The following is a 15,914-nucleotide window of genomic DNA, read 5'->3' as shown; positions in this document are numbered from 1 at the left end:
GGCAACATGAATCAACGTCAGCTGGACGCAAATAGAGCTCTGCAAAGGTGACCTTGGCAACAGGAGCGGCCACTGAGCAGGGACTGCAGGAGGCTCACCTGCAATCACAGCAATCCTGGCAGGGAAAACCCAAAAGGAAGAGGGATTTGAGTCTAGGAACCCTTATGGCCACTGCTTCCAGTCTGGGAATCAGCTGTTTGTCAGTGCAGTCCATGGAGTTGGAAGTCATGGATTGCTTTGATCTCACTGTGGATATTCACATGTCAGTGAATGGCCAGGAATCCACTGGAGTTCAGGGCAGGTGTAAATGAGATGGAAGATGCCAAGGAAACCCTGGTCATTATGGTCAATTGTTCCTAGAAAGAGAGACTCCAGATATTTATTACCCTAGGATATGTTTTTGAGGAAACCAAGCTTTTGAAGCAGTCTGCTTTTAAAAGTCTCTGAAGCTTAACCTAGCAAATAGAAGATATTTGTAGCTCAGTTGAAATGACACTGTCAAGACAAATTTAGCTGTAAGTTTTAAATGTGCTGGTCTGAAAAAAAAAAATCAATAGACAATTCCAAAAAGGAAAACGATGTGTGATAGAACTTCCTTGTGGTGCTTCCAGCTCAAACCAGTGCAGTGTTTTTTTGTGTTTTGAAGGCTCTGCTTGGTTAACTTGCATTTTGCTGCCTTAGTTTAGGTGTCAGTGTTTGAAATCTTTGGCTTAAGCATCTTTCAGAGCGAATTATCTGCACAACAGAATTAGAATCCAGTTCTGATTGTTCCCAGTTCTGTTTTGAAACCACCAGTCCCAGAAAGGAGTTTTGTGGTCTACTTGACTTTTCCTAGTTGACTGCATTAACAATGAAGTCAGAGTTTCCCTGTATGGAAAATAAGAAAGAGGAAAAGCAGATTTATGGGTTCCCAGGTTCCACGCTATCTGCAAAATGGATTTAACACATGCCAAACCTCCAGCAGACAGGTTCCCTCGTACCTTGTGCTGAACAGAAGCAGCATTTTTCCTCTGACACAAGGAAATGCTGTGGAGCATGGAAGCCATCAGGTTTCCTCAGCTGCCTTCCCAAGCTGTGACTCATGCGGTTAAAAACACCACTACAAAATCAGAATACAATGCTGCTGTCTGCACACAGGCACACTAATTTAAAACGTGTGGGGACTAATTGTCTTCAAAATCCAGAGTCATTTGGTTTCTCCAGCTGCAGCCAGGCCCTACTGGAGTTTACAGCTTCTTTTGTCATTATTTTTATTATTATAATTATTATTTCTGAAAGCATTTTATGAGAACATAGAAACTTCTTGCACAGCAAATACATCAAAGCTCATTTATCCCTTTCTCTAGTATTAAAGCAAGGAAAGTGCTGCTTAAAAGTGTGTGTGAACCTGTGGTAACACAGTCAGGATGTGAGCAGGACATAGCCAGGTGTTTATACCTGCTAAATATATGGGAAATATATTCCCATGTATTTTCAATATATGAGAAAAAAATGGTATTTTTAGTACTGAAACTGCTAAGAACTACATTCATCTAAATTAGTGTGTCCCAGAGAAAGTTTGCAATAACTCATGGCATACGTCCACGATATATGGAGCAAGTAGAACATCATTTTGCTTTAAGCTTATTTTATTTTTGATTTTACATAAGTATTATAAATTGATCTGTGACTCCAGGCTGCCCTGGGTATATCTAGATTTGTGATCAGTGCACAGTGTAAATTATTTTTAGATGTGAAATGCTTTTGCATCCACAAAGAGTGTGGTTATTCACTGCCATAAATGTGCTGGGGGAAATAAGTAATTTCAAGGCTTTAAAGTGGTTTGCAACCATCTTCTTTGACTTTATTGGATTTAAATATTTTTCCAGTTCTCATGAACTGGTCAGTGGGGTGAGTCTGTTTCTAATTGATCACCAAGTCAGACATGACAATGTGATCTCTGGGTTCCAATTGCTGGGTCTGGTTTCAGTTCATGAACAGAATTTGAAAGCCTTACACAAACTTCATTAAGGGGACTCCAGACAAAATCTTTGTCCCTGCTGAAATTGTGAATTCTTTGTAAAGTTCTCAGTCTGAATGGCAGAGGTTTGAATCAGAGCAGCAGCAGGCATCTCCTGGGATATTACTGGATCCTAGCAGAAATTCATGAAGTTGGATCATGGTGGTGACTCTTGTTACAGATTGATATTCAGAGCAGAGCTCAAAACTCATTAAAGCCCATGGCTGGAAGTGCAAACTTCCATGTGAGCTCTGTCTAACAGGAAGCAAAGGGAGCAGCAATTCCCTAATAATGTTACATACTTTGGGAGCAAATGTCATTGTTTCCAGATCAGGCAGGAAAGGAGCAGACGTTCAGAATGCCAGACAATGTCTGTAACACCTGGAGATGGAAGATGGGGAACATTTCGGATCATGCTTGTGTAGGTGTATTCTCAGTCATTTCCCAGAATCTATTCATTTTGGGGGTTTAGATAATGCTATTTACAAACCAATTGAGTCTAACTTTTACTTTTAATTAGGAAAGTTAATTGGAAAATGTCCTAAGAAATTAGGTTTCTCCCTTGACATGCTGTAAATAAATAAGTTACATTGGAAAACAAGATGAAGATAAACAAAGAGTTGTTTCAAGCCAGCAGGAAAAAGGAGCAGCTTAGTTCTCTGAACAACAAAACTACATTTTATCATCTAAACATCAACACATTAATATTTATATTTATCATTATTAATTTGATTGCATTGTTTTAATAAGAAATGCAGATAGAATAAGTGTTATTACAAATATTTGCTTGCATTCATATCATTTCCCATTATTCCTGCATGTTGTCAGTGGTTTGTGCTGCTCAGCAGCTGGGAACTGACCCCAGCTGGGGCAGCTCCCCAGAGCCTGGGGGAAGTTGTCACTAAACAGCTTCAGACTTCCAGCCCTTCCCCAGCAATGCTCAGGTTTGCCCCAGGGGGAAGGAACTGCCCCTGTCACTTCATAATTCCCTTTTTGACAGTATCAGCACTGCTGGTTTTATCAGCTTGCCAGGCAGGTTGAACTGCTAGAATAAATGAGACTGACGGGAACCAAAATGTTGCTTTTTGGTCAGAAGTCAGCAGCAATCTGTGGGTTCTGGTTCTGTGATCCTCAGAGAACTGTGTTCCAAGTGAGCTGGGTCCAGCACTCACCTCAACTTTCTGCCCTTCCCTTCCCTGCAGTGAGATAAGGAACCCCAACTTTCATCCTTATTTGTGGTCCTGCCTGTTAATGTAAATTCCACTTGGCAGCAGATTACATTTGTGCACTTAATTAATTTAAGCTACAGCAGCTGACAAGCAGATGCAGAATTTACTCAGCCATGCCTGCAAGAATGGCATCATCTTGGGAAGAGAAAAGGAGGATTGCTAAGGATGCTGTCTGCTTTAGCTACACCAATTTAAGTCATCCATAAATTTGAAGTCCTCCATCTGTAAAAAATCTGGGCCCTGAGTCAATTTGAAGTACAAGAGCATTTCAGCCTCCTTGTACTTTTTCAGGTACTAGTAGGACTCCATCTCTTCAGGAAATGATAATGTTCATGAATTTGCAGTGCTCAGTGAAGGAACAGAGACCCTAAAACACTTGGCTGGTTCTGCAGGGGCCTCTCACAAACAGTCCTTGCCCAGTTGCTCCTTAAACACGGTTTTCAATCAAAAGAATTATAGAAATATTTGAGCAGGAATTAGGCACTTGTCCAATGAAAGACAACTTGAAGTACTTCTCACTTAAACATAGTGAATTCAACACAATTATTTCATTATTATATACCTATTCTATCTTTGCAATGTTATTAATATCATACCAAGAACTGTTCAAAAACTAACAATCTAACTAAGAAATTATTAAGATTCAGACTGGGAAAGCTGTTTGAGTAAGTATTTTTGGGGTGTCAAAGAAAATGCTAGTAACAGAGTTGGACACTAATAATTCTTTTTGAATGGTACTTCCAGACCAGATCTTCTAGAATGGTCTTTGGGATCTTGTAAAAGATCCAGAAACAAAGGATAGCATTAACAAAAATTAGTGTTATTTTGTTCATAGCAATTGATGGTTGGAGTTTAAAACAATCCACATGTGCAGTGCTCAGGCAACTAACTTATCTGGGGGTGTGAAATAACACTTTAAAGGAGGTGTATCTCTGTCTCACTGAGGCTTTGGTGGATTTGGTGTCAATAAAGAAGCATTTGTTGGCACCTGGTTTGCCAAAACTCTGGAGAGGTGCCTGTCCTGAGGTCTGCAGGGATCCTTCCTAGAGAGCTTTTACCTTTCTGTGTCACTTTTGGCATGGTGTCCTAAACTCAGACTGCTGGGTGGAAATGCAGTCCAGGCTGCTGTGATTGATTAAATCACCCTAAGATGAGCCTGAGCAGTTTCAGGCTTTTGATGTGGGAATGAGGCAAAGATTTTTGGAGGGGAAAAAAAGAAAGGTTGATTTATTAATAAGCATTTTCCAGCTGTAAGTGCAAACTTCTGTCAGTTATGTGGATTGGAGAGACAGAGATGGCACAGAGCTTCTCTGTACCCTCTGGAAGTTTGGTACCATCACAATGGATCCCAGCAGGTGCTGCTTTCCTGGGAGCACAGCAGTTTAGGCAGTCTCAAATTTCAGGGATGTGAATGCTCTGGAGCAATGTACTGAAAGCGCTGGGTGGGATCATCCTGAATTCAGGACCACTCCAGTATTTCTGTTTTTCATAGCTGTTCCCAAGCTTGTGTGCTTTCCTGGCTGAACTATGTTCCAGAAGAGAAATAATTGACCTATTTCTGCCCAGCACAATCAGTCGAAAACATTTTTGTGTGGACTTGACAAGAGAAGTGTGGGTGGATAAGGTTAAGGCCAGATGGCACCTGCAGATATCCCCTTGGCACACAGCTGGAGTATTATTCTCTCCAAGGCCGGAAAGGGCTGGAATGGAGGCACAAAGGCTGGGTGGTCCTCAGATTTAATGTGCCAAGGGAGAGGTCCAGTCTGTGTGCTCTTGGTACCTCAGGCTTGGGAGAAAAGCAGAGCTGAGCCATTCTGCACTCCACAACCTCGAGAAGACAAATCTCAGCAAGTGTCTCCTGGTTTCCCTCCACACCTGACCTCCCTCTGGCTGATTTGTCATTCCTGAGGGTAGCTGTTCTTATAAACCTTGGAATGAGGTGGTAAATCTAGACCTAATGCCCCAGCTGAGTCAATAGCACACTGGGTTGGAGCTAATTTTTCAGGCTTATATGCTGTTTGGAACAGGAACTCCGTGATTTTAATTAGCAATAAATAGGAAATAGTCTGCTGCGAATTGATCTTAAACAGGTACTGCTGTACTAAATTAGTTCAAAATAAGCAGGATTTTCCATTCAGCAAATTGATGTTAAGACATCTTGGGTTTATTAGCAGCAGCTTCATTATCTGTCTGAGGCCAACTTTGGTTTCAGAAAGGAATGAAGCTGAAAATCTGTTCTTAGACACAAACAAATGAACTTATCATAGAGTACAGAGCATCAGGACAGAAGGGATTTCCCCCATGTAGTCATTTGAGGAACTAATTGTCATATGTATTCTGTCTTAGCAAGCAAATGGAACTAATAACAATTTGTCAAAAAAATCAACATTTTTTGTTTGTTAATTCACAGTCATTTAATGTTTCATGAAATTTTGGGAGATGTGTTTTCTTGATACATTTGTGAAGAAGATCCTTTCATCTGACACTTCATTAGGGAAAGCATTTGGATTTCGAACATTCTTAGGAAATAAAGCTTCTTTTACTGCAGAGAAAACTGTGCAATCTGCTCTATTTAATACAGAGAAAGCCCTAAAATTGCCTAAGCTATCAGGCTTGTCTGGTAGACAAGACCATGCTATTGCTTTCAACTTCTAATAATATTAAAATCTGAACCAGTAATTTGTATTTCATGCAGTTTTGCAGATGGGCAGTGAAATGAGTTGGGGAAAGTTGCAAGGGAAATTAGTTTGTGGGATAAGACAATTAAACTGTTTTATTTGTACAAGGTGCTGAATCAATGAGATGTCCATTCTCAGCCTGATGCTTATCTCAGTTTCTCTGGCATTTGTACTTAATCTTTCCAGAGTTGTTAGTGGAATCCCTTTGAATGGCTACTGGTGTGATTTAGAACAACACTTTGGGATAGGATGAGAATTTTCTTTAATTTGCAGTCTCCCCATTTTGAGTAGCATTTCCGGAAAGGCAATTTCTGAGACGAGGAGCTACTGGAGAGGATCCTGTGGAGGCCACAAAGATGATGAGGGATCTCTTTTGAGGAAAGACTGGGCCTGTTTAGTCAGGAGAAGAGAAGACTGAGAGGGGATCACATGAATCCATGTAAATATCTCAGAGAGGTGCCAAGGAAGGTGCCAGACTCTTTTCAGCAGTGCCCAGTGACAGGATGAGGAGCAATGGCCATGAACTGAAACACAAGCAGTTCCACCTTAACAGGAGGAATAACATCTTTACATTGATGGTGGCAGAGCACTGAAGGGCTGCCCAGAGGCTGTGGAGTCTCCCTCTCTGGAGCCATCCCAAACTCACCTGGACACATTCCTGTGTCACCTGCTCCAGGTGCCCCTGCCTTGGAAGGGGTGCTGGACTGGGTGATCTCCAGAGGTCCCTTCAAACTCAAACTATTCTGTGATTCTGTCTCACCACCAGGATCAGAGGACCAGGTCCTTTACATCCCCTGAAGATAATTTATTTTCCCACTCTACACTTGAAAGCAATGAAATGCAGTGGAACATTTGCTGAACTGGGGCAATGGATACATTTCACTGGAAAGCTTTCAGGCTTTCCTCCCTGTGACCTGTTTGTTCTGAGGACACAGGGACGGGGGAGCCATGGCAGGACACTGCTGCAGGCTGTGCTCTTGCAGAAATAACTGGGTTAGCTTCTGCTTAGCTCAGCCATCAGGCAAGCAGCTTTGGGTACGGGATACCTTATTTTAAATTGATGCACTGTGTGGACAGAAGGCTGGGTTTAAGGCAGAGCGAAGTTGATTTCACTTTATTTTATGGTTCACCTCAGAGGACAGAGGTCCTCCCTGGTCCTTGCTATGTTTTTGTAAATATGCATATATTATAAACGTCTTTGTAACACTCGAAATTTAAAGGCTGAGTGAGAATTCAGCACTGCTTACCATGAAACATTGAGAGCCTTCACCTGTATCAAAGCAATATTGGAATGTGTGCTCTAGACATGCCGAGGCTTTACAAGGGGAGAGGTATCCTCAGTAATTCAGATTCCTGCAGGAAGTCTCAGACAGCTGAGGGCTGTCCTGTGATGAAGCAGTTTTGGGGAACACTGACTGTTTTCTGCACAGCAGCTTTGGCACTCGAACTTTACAGTAATGGAGCCATTACAGGTCAACAAAAAGGTTTCATTATCATGTAAGGGAGCAGTCAGGAGCTCCTGAAGCTCCCAGTGGCCGTGTCACCATGGCCAGGGAGAGAACTCTTGACTTCACTTATTTTAGTGCTCACTGAAAAACAACAGAAAATTTTTCTGCCTAGTGAAAATACAAAATGCTTCTATGATGCCTTTCTCTTTTTTAGCCTGCTCCCAGTGGTAATCTAAGTCCCTTTGATACCTTCATTCCCTTTAGTTGACCAGATTGGAAGGCCTGCTTTCAAAACTGCCCTAAAATAAAGCCTTGCCAACCTGCTGTACTGGATTAGCTGTAGAAATATTGGCTCCCCTTGCACTCTTTCAAATTTTAAAGTAATTTTTACTCCTTTGATGAGTAGCTGATTCACGAGAGCTGCTGAGCTACCTCTCAGACTAAGGCAATGTGCCAAGAGACTCATGGAATGGGGAGGGAACTTTTAATGGGCTTTAACTGGTATCAATAGCAAAATTCAGACTGATTTCAGTGCAGTAAACCTGTGTCCTAAATGAGTAGTAAACCTTTGAGACTTTCAATTCACATCCTGCAGTGAGCTAGTCACAAAAATCTGGTGGCCTCATTAGGCATTAACTCATCCTGCTGGACCAGAGGAACACGAACTGCACACGAGTCCCAGATTGGACTTTTTGTGTCTAACATTCATTGTATTAATGGAAATACATTTCTGAGAAATAAACTCCATTCTCTTATCTCTGTTTAGCTTGCAATTTAGTAAATGTTATGCCACATATGGTAAAGGTGATAAATAAAATGATTTGTACAGACAGAATTTCAGTGATGCTCTACTTGGACCTTGTATTGAGGTTTGGGAGTTTTGATTTGAGCTGAAAGATGCATATTCTGACTTAATCTTCTGGCATTCATGGAGCTGCTCTGTAATTGCAGTGGCTGTTTTAAGAAAGGATATGTCTAAAGTAATCACTAGGAAGCAGGAATGGGAATGTTCTTTGCCCAGGATGAGAAACTGGAGTGCATCTGAAGACTGTTCTTGCTGCAGTTGGATTCTGTGTGTAACTTATGGGTGGAATTGTACAGGGATGGGTTCCACACATACTGCTGTTAAACCAGGGATTTTCACTGACACAAACAGTAGAATTAATCTGAATAATTTTTTTTTACTGTTTGGCCGAGTGAGGTCAAAGCCAGGACCAAGCTCTTCCTCCTGCATTGCTTCCTCTGCCTACTACAGTCAGTCTTGGATCAGTTGATAAACAATCCTAGATCTGTGCTGGCTCTGTGATAGGGATGTGAAGGATCTTTTCTGCTCCAGGGAAGATGAGAATATAACTGGGTTTCACAGGTTGCAAAATATGAATACAAGTTGCTGCCTTAAATGTGTTGTGCTGTTTCTGTTTCCATGAGTTGGATTTTGTCCTAAGTGTCTCTCTGTGCCACTCTGCTGTAGATGACATCCATGGGAAAACACATCCCCTGCCCCAGGCTTTTCTGTTTGCACTTCATCTTCTATTAGTAAATACCTACAGAAAAAAGAGCCTAAAGCACATTATATTGAAAATTAACTCCATAACACAGCTGGAAACAAAGTTTGAAAAGGAGTCATGGCTTAGGAATTTAGGCCAGGGCTGCTTCCATACAGGGCAAGAAAGTTTTGCTTGGTCCATTGGAGAGAATGTGCTGTTTTCCAGGGGGCTTGGGCTTTTCCCTTCTTTGGTGGCCAGTGAACACTTCTTGCCTTCTCCTTCAGCTGGCCAGAGTTTCAGAAGAGTTGCCCTCAGAGAAATATCCTTTAGTCAGCTGGACCCTTGGTGAGAGCGCAGAGTGCAGAAAAAGAAGGCACTAGGCAGGAATATTTAATTTCTAAAAATCTTAGGTCACTTTGATTGTACCATTGCTTAAATTTTTTCCATTTCCCCTCAAATCTTTCCTGCTCTCTTTAGTGTGGTGGTTTTGTGCTGCTGTGGTCTCAGGAAACCCTGCCAAAGGCAGAGCCAGAGCACCACGTGTGAGTCGCTGAACAGCTGAGAGGTGTGTGAATTATGGAGGGAACTAAACCATGTGCTGTGAGCCAGCTCTTGTGGATAAGCACTATTTCCTTTTTCTTCTCCCTGAGACACATTTCTTCATTGTGGTTTTAAAGGTTCATTAATAGATAATTGTGAAGAACAGTCACGTTAACGAGAGCTGATTGGAGGTGTTAGATCAGCACAATTTATTGTGGGACTGACAAGATTCTATGCCCCATTTCTATGTGCCAGCAAGAAGAGAAATCCTGACTAATTGTGGCAGTAGTTCTTTACAACACAATAACTGAGAACACAACACAGCTTTTCATGACAACTTAGAGACCAGAAATACGAAGTGCAGCTTTTTTTGTGGCCCTTTGCACAGGTGAGGGCACATCCAGGAGCATCAGATAAACCTGATTATACTCAGCTTCAATCTTTTAAAAGCTGAAACATTTACTGGATTGATTTCTGGACTTTCTGGTGTCTCCAGAAAGCTTCTGGGAAACCAGCATTAGGTAGACAGTGACTATGAGTAGCAGGTAGTGTTTTAACACTCCCCCTTGTCATCAGTGTTCTACAGTCTGGTTTCTGTGTGTGTCTTCCCTAAAATGTTGTCTCAGCACTAGTGAAAGCAACAGATATATGGCTGCTTTATGATTTGGGAAAGTGTATGTATTTCCTGTGTTTTATTACCTCTGTGTTAGAGATTTCACAAACAGCTGCTTAATGCAATGTCTGCACAAACAGAAAGGTTCTGCTCACACCAGAATCAAGAAGTTGCTCAGGCATTTTCAAACCAGGCGGTTTCGCAAGTACAGTTGTGACCATCAGAACAGAAAACAGCTTGAAAAATTCAGTGTTTGTTTTAATCCCTGTGTTTCTCTCTGACTTTCTCATGCTGCAAGGCCATGCCTGGAATTCCCAAACTAGTGAGCACCCTGTGGTAAATATCTGATCTATGTCTGCTGCACTACCATCACTTGGATCAGGAGCATCCCAGTGGTGCAAGTGCACAGACTATATTGTTAAAAGCTCAATAAAAAAATAGAGCTTTTGAGTGGTGCATACCCTACTCCCAGCTAAGTGATTGTATCTGGTAACCCTATAATTTCCTCTGCCTGTGGAATTCATGCTACCCAGATATCTCTGTTACTTTCCATGGACTGTGTTTTGATAAAAAATCAAGGGGGAAATTCCTCAGTTTGGTTAAGTAGAGGGGGTTTGTTACCATTTTTGAATGTTGCTTTTGTTGAAATGTTTACTTATTTCTGATGTTCATCCTGCAGGTAGGTAAAGTCTGGATATTGGCAAATGTGTGCCTCCTTTGCACACCCAAATCCCGGTGTGTGAGCACAACACACAAAGTACACAGATTTTTTCTCAAACCAAAATGTGCCCTTTAAGAGGGAGGCTGGCTAAAAATGGTGCCAAAAGAAAGGAAAAGTGTTAATGTTGCACAAACTAAGAAATTAAGCAAGAGGATGCTTAGTAGTGTTTTCCAATACTGGTTTTGAGGGAATTTTTAATCAAATCTAAACCTGCTTTAAGTAGTTACAAGCTTCACTGAAATAACTAGGCCAACATCCCCAGCAACAAAATGTTTGTGTACTGCAAACTTACATGTAATTTTGTAAAAATTGCCAATTTTCTGTGAGTTGCTTTATCTGATTTGTCTGTCAGTGGGAACACAGAACCAGTGAAGTACATAGATCAAAGGGGCAGAAAAATGAAGTGCATCAGGAGAAGCGATAAGGAACTGTGCAAAACAAAGTAGCTTTCTTATTTCACTTTACATCTCACCTTCTTTGCTGCTACGTTTTCTTCTGCTACAAACTGTCACCTTCTGCTTCCTCAGCTAATATTTCAGGTTCATTTTGCATGTCAAGATGGTGTAACCTGCCACAGCCACTGGCACCCATTTCCTGAGCATCTTTTGCCCACACGTATCTCCTAACACCCTTCGTGTCAGTGTTAATGCCGTAGCTTTACTCTGCTGCCACGGTGAGAAAAGGAGGAATTCAAGGAGAAAATAAATAAAATTCATTTCATTCATTTGCTCCAATACAACCTAAGAAGGTGGCATAGGTTCCCTTACACAGCATTTCAATCAAATCCAGCCAGTTGTGAGCTAATGGTATTTTCTGCCTGCATTGTGACTCAATTAGAAGGCATTTATGAATCTGCATGGAAGTAAAATGAGGACACAGTGCTCAGACATCTTGTTCTGCTTCTTCACCCATTACCAAGGAAGTGACTCAATAATTGTATTCAGTTTAAGAAAATGCTTTGAGAAAAAATGTTTTGTAACAAATATTAAAAGTACTACCTCGGTTTCAAAGCTATTTCATCTTTACATATTAAATGAGAAGCTTTATTTTGTGTTACTGTCTGATATTGTATTTCTTTTTAAAGGTTTCCATTTTCAGTTTCATTCATAACAAACCTGACACCTAAGACAAAGCACACGTTGCCTCAGTGAGCTCACATGCAATTATTCCATGGCTGGCTGTCACCTGCATGTCACCTGCATGTGACAGGGGATGCCACTGCAGCTCTGGCTCCTGGACAATACAGATACAATACTGTCCAAAATACATGATAAAGTATAAAGCATATGATATGGAAAGTGTCAAGATTTTGGTGGCACCAACCCTGTCATGACAGAGCTGTGATTTAAGTTCTGCAAACAGAACCAAGTTCAGTGTTTGACTCATGCAATTGCTACCATATGGAGCAGTAAATCACTTAATGCTGAAATAACACTGATTTTAGAGTAAGACAAGACAGTTACCACAATAATTTAATGCAACAGAGAGCGGAACATGAAACACTTGAAAATGGCAGGGCATTGCTGTTTGAGAACTGCACTTAGCAACAACCAAAAAGTCACCCATTTTTTTCACTTCCCGGCTATAATTTCATGGCCACCTTCTAGTAACTGCAAAAACTAAGGAACAAACTTATGTCTTTTTGGGTGCTGCTGGATTACCTCTCTGCTCCAGACCTTAGACCTCTCTAGGAGAGAGAGTTGGAGTTGAGGGTGCTCAGAGTGGTGCATGCTGCTGTTCCCGTGAGTTGTCTCCAAGCAGCTCGGAGCACGTCAGGGGCTTCAGGACAGTCTGACAGTCCTGCTGCTCCTAGAACTGCCAAACACAAGTTTCAGCTCCAGAGATAAACACCAGCTCGGGACGAAGGCGAGAGAACGGTGGTAACACCTCCATGAGCAGCGTGTCCCACGCATTTCCTGCTCAGGCACTTGTGCAACACTGACTCCAAGGGAATAGGCTGGAACAACACCACTCCTGCACGCACTTGGGGATGTCCTTGGAAGTTTTCCATCCAAACTGTCCTGAGTTCATGTCATTAGGCATGATCACAGTCTAAGGGTGTCTCTTCCAGCACATACTTCAGGTGGCACGGCTGATGCTCGTTTTTCCCTTCAGACACGCTTCCTTCCCTTTCCCAGATAAAAAGTGACACTTCTTGCAACCTGCGTAAGCTGCAACTTCAACTACAGCTGGATCTCCCTCATAACACAGTTGAAATATTGTCCTCTTGTAGCATGGAGTGACAGCTTGTGATAAATAGACTGTTTCTCTGACTAATATGTACCTAGTCAAATACTAATGAGCCGGCACACAGAAGCATGAAGTAATCTTTTGTTTTTCATTAAGTGCATAGATTAAAGAGATGTTGCTTTACTGTAATGCACAGAATTATGTCATTTCAGCTTAGAGTAACTGTTAATCACCTCAAATTGAAATGATCCTTGGTTTTGTTTTAAAGAGCATAGAAGAACCAGAAGTAGAGGAAAAACAGAAGTAGAAATGGAATATGAGACTATAGTGAAAGTGAGTGAAACATTCCCCTTTTTATCTAGTAATGCTGATGTTGTTTTCATTTTACATGTCCAAACCAAGTCAGGATCATCCACAATTAACTGCCTGGTGGTTTTTCTGAAATCTTTGAGCAATTCTAGCCCTGATTATTACCTGCTAGCTGCATAACATGAGCTGCCACTGACCATTACATGCCGTCGATACCGCGGAAGCGATTTGTGCCTTCTTCGGATCATACCCCACCCCATTGTCTCCCTGCCTGTTTTATTTATTGCTGCTTCTGCCCCACCTCAGTGCAGCCATCAGGGGCTGTGTGTAACAGCATGATTGTCCCAGCTTTCTTGCCACAGCCCTTTGGGTCATGGGAATATCCTCTGTTCTCTGCTCACAGTAGCTGCAGTACTCTCAGATCAGAACACCAGGCACTGTGAAATTTCTCTCTGAAGAGGTAAAGAGGATTGATTAATGTGGGGTAGGAATTGAGAGCATTTGAATGTTCAAGTGGGAGGTGGGGAAAGGTGTGGAAGGTAGGAATTCTGGGTACCTCTGAAGATTAAACTTACCAAGTAGATAAATTAAGGATTTGTCATCTGGGACACCAGAGTATGGGACAAAGAAGGGATTATCTGGGGCATCACAACAGAAGGAAGAATTGGGGTATAAAGAGAAATAATTGAAGAATGGGGATCAGTAAAACAGGATTAGTGAAGCTTAAAGGGGAAGACTTAAAAGTGAGAGAGTGAATTTTTCAGGGAAGAGAACAGAAGACAATTGAGGAAAGGCAAGCAAAGCCTGGAAGAGAAGTGAAAGTACATTAAAGCAAGGGAGTTTTCTTTATTGCTTTATGGAAGGGCCTAAGATGGTGATGGAATGAAGTATTACTTCAGGTGTGTTCATCAGGAGACATGATTATGTATAAGCAAACTTCCTGCATCCTCCTGAAAGCACAGCCATGCCAGGAGGCTTGGGCTTTCCCTGTCAAGGGGGTAGCAGTAAGCCACACAGCTTTGTTACTAAATCAGGGAGTCCCTCTTGCTTTGTATTTTTATTTACTATTTCACCTTTTACTGCTTTCTTCTGGATTGCTTTGATATGCTTTGCTTGTTTGGAGAGAGAACTGCCATGGTTCTCCGTGAGGGCTGTATTTGTTCTCTTGGCCTGTCTGGGGGGGTTGTTTGGTTTTTAAAATACTGATCATGTCCCTTTCACTGGCAGGGAAAAGGAACCAGCTCTGGGTGTTTGATCTGTGCCTTGCACCACACAGATTGAGACCTGTGTTTTACAGAAAGGCAGTGCTAAGTTTGATTTATGAAGTGACTGTAATTTGATTTGTCAGGCTTTTCTTTCTGTGAATCACCTGCCTCTGCTCACACAGACCCAGCATCTTCCTCATGTATCGATTCACATCATTACAGTTTATTTAAAGGTTTTCACTATTGCATAATAAGTGAATATTTTTCTCAAATGCTTGTTAGAAATAACACAATTGCAAGTATTGTTTAGTTCTCTTACTGTGGCAGGGTTAGAGATTAAAACTGTGAGGTGGGGCCTTGATTTCATGAGTGCTGTTTTCCTCTTGGACACAGGCAAGGGAACTAAACATGTGTTTCCTGAGCACAGTGGTTGTGAAAAAAGAAAGCAGAGCCCATAATGAATATGTTGGCACCTCCACAGTATTCAAAGGAGTGACTTACTGAAGATGGCAAGATTAAACTGGCAATTGCTCACTAGGGGACTGGGATTTCTTTGTTGTTTGTGTTTAAGTGACAGGAGAATATTGATTTCTGTTCCTGAGGGATGTGCTGTCTTCCTTTCCTGAAAAGCAGGAGGATGGGAATAGAGATGAGCTGCCTTGAAACAGCTCACTGATCATTTGAAAAAAGCAGAAGAACTTATTTTAACTCTGTTCTTCTCATACATCACCTACATTTTAAATAATATGAGGCCAACCTCATATCACCTGCCTGGGTCAAGTTAGGATATCTTGGGAGGATGCAGGGAACCCAGGCAAATCCAATTTCTCCTGCACAGTTAAAAGGCAATCAGACCCCAGAGAAAAACCTTCTCTAGTGAGAAGTAACTCCTCATTACACCACTGGAGTTAATCTTTCCTTGGCTTCATCCTGCTCTCAGGACTTCAGCCTCATAGACTGTAAAGGATTAGGAGAAGCTCTGCATGGTGAAATTGTCATGGAATTAGTGCACCCTACCTGTGCATGAAAACTGGAAACCAAAAGGATCTGCACCGAGTACTCAGGGAGCTCCAAAATGGGGCGAAGGAATCCATCACAACAAAGCAAACATGAAATTGATGTGATGTGAAGAAACTTTTTTTCCCACCCCTTTCTGTTCTAAGCTCTCACTGTTACATACACAGGACAGGACATTTGGGATGCTGTGAAGTACCAGGATAAGGGAGGGCAGGCAGGGCAGAAGAAGGGAGTGGATTTTTCCTGCAGGCCAGAAAGGAATATCTCAGCTCTTGCTCTGGTGGAGTAAACCACTGGCTTTGGGCTGAACAAAACTGATCACCTTAGAGAATATTTCTGTGCAGGAGAGGCACAGAATCATTCTAAGCCACACTAATAGCTGTGCAGGAATGTAGAGAAATTACCTAAATTACAGCTTCATTCAGGAGCTGTTTGAATCCTCTAGTGACTAAATGTTTGACAGCTACAGGAAGAACTC

The 15,914-nt window shown here is 41.8% G+C and overlaps 1 protein-coding gene across 7 annotated transcripts in view; it reads left to right on the top strand.

The window, feature by feature from the left end:
• Window positions 1-15,914, top strand: part of PLCB1 (phospholipase C beta 1) — a 378,787-nt gene that overhangs the window by 344,652 nt on the left and 18,221 nt on the right. The window contains exon 32 of one of the 7 annotated variants that reach the window (XM_086873618.1): window positions 13,174-13,238. The exons of the other annotated variants lie outside the window; for them this stretch is intronic. Within the exon in view, the coding sequence (XP_086729744.1) occupies window positions 13,174-13,212 (39 nt within the window). The 3' untranslated portion in view covers window positions 13,213-13,238. The remainder of the gene's footprint in view (window positions 1-13,173; window positions 13,239-15,914) is intronic. 7 annotated transcript variants of the gene reach the window in all.

Source organism: Cyanistes caeruleus, chromosome 2 (genome assembly GCF_971803275.1).
Source record: "Cyanistes caeruleus chromosome 2, bCyaCae1.hap1.1, whole genome shotgun sequence".
NCBI lineage: Eukaryota > Metazoa > Chordata > Aves > Passeriformes > Paridae > Cyanistes > Cyanistes caeruleus.
This window is presented reverse-complemented; position numbering and strand designations above follow the sequence as displayed.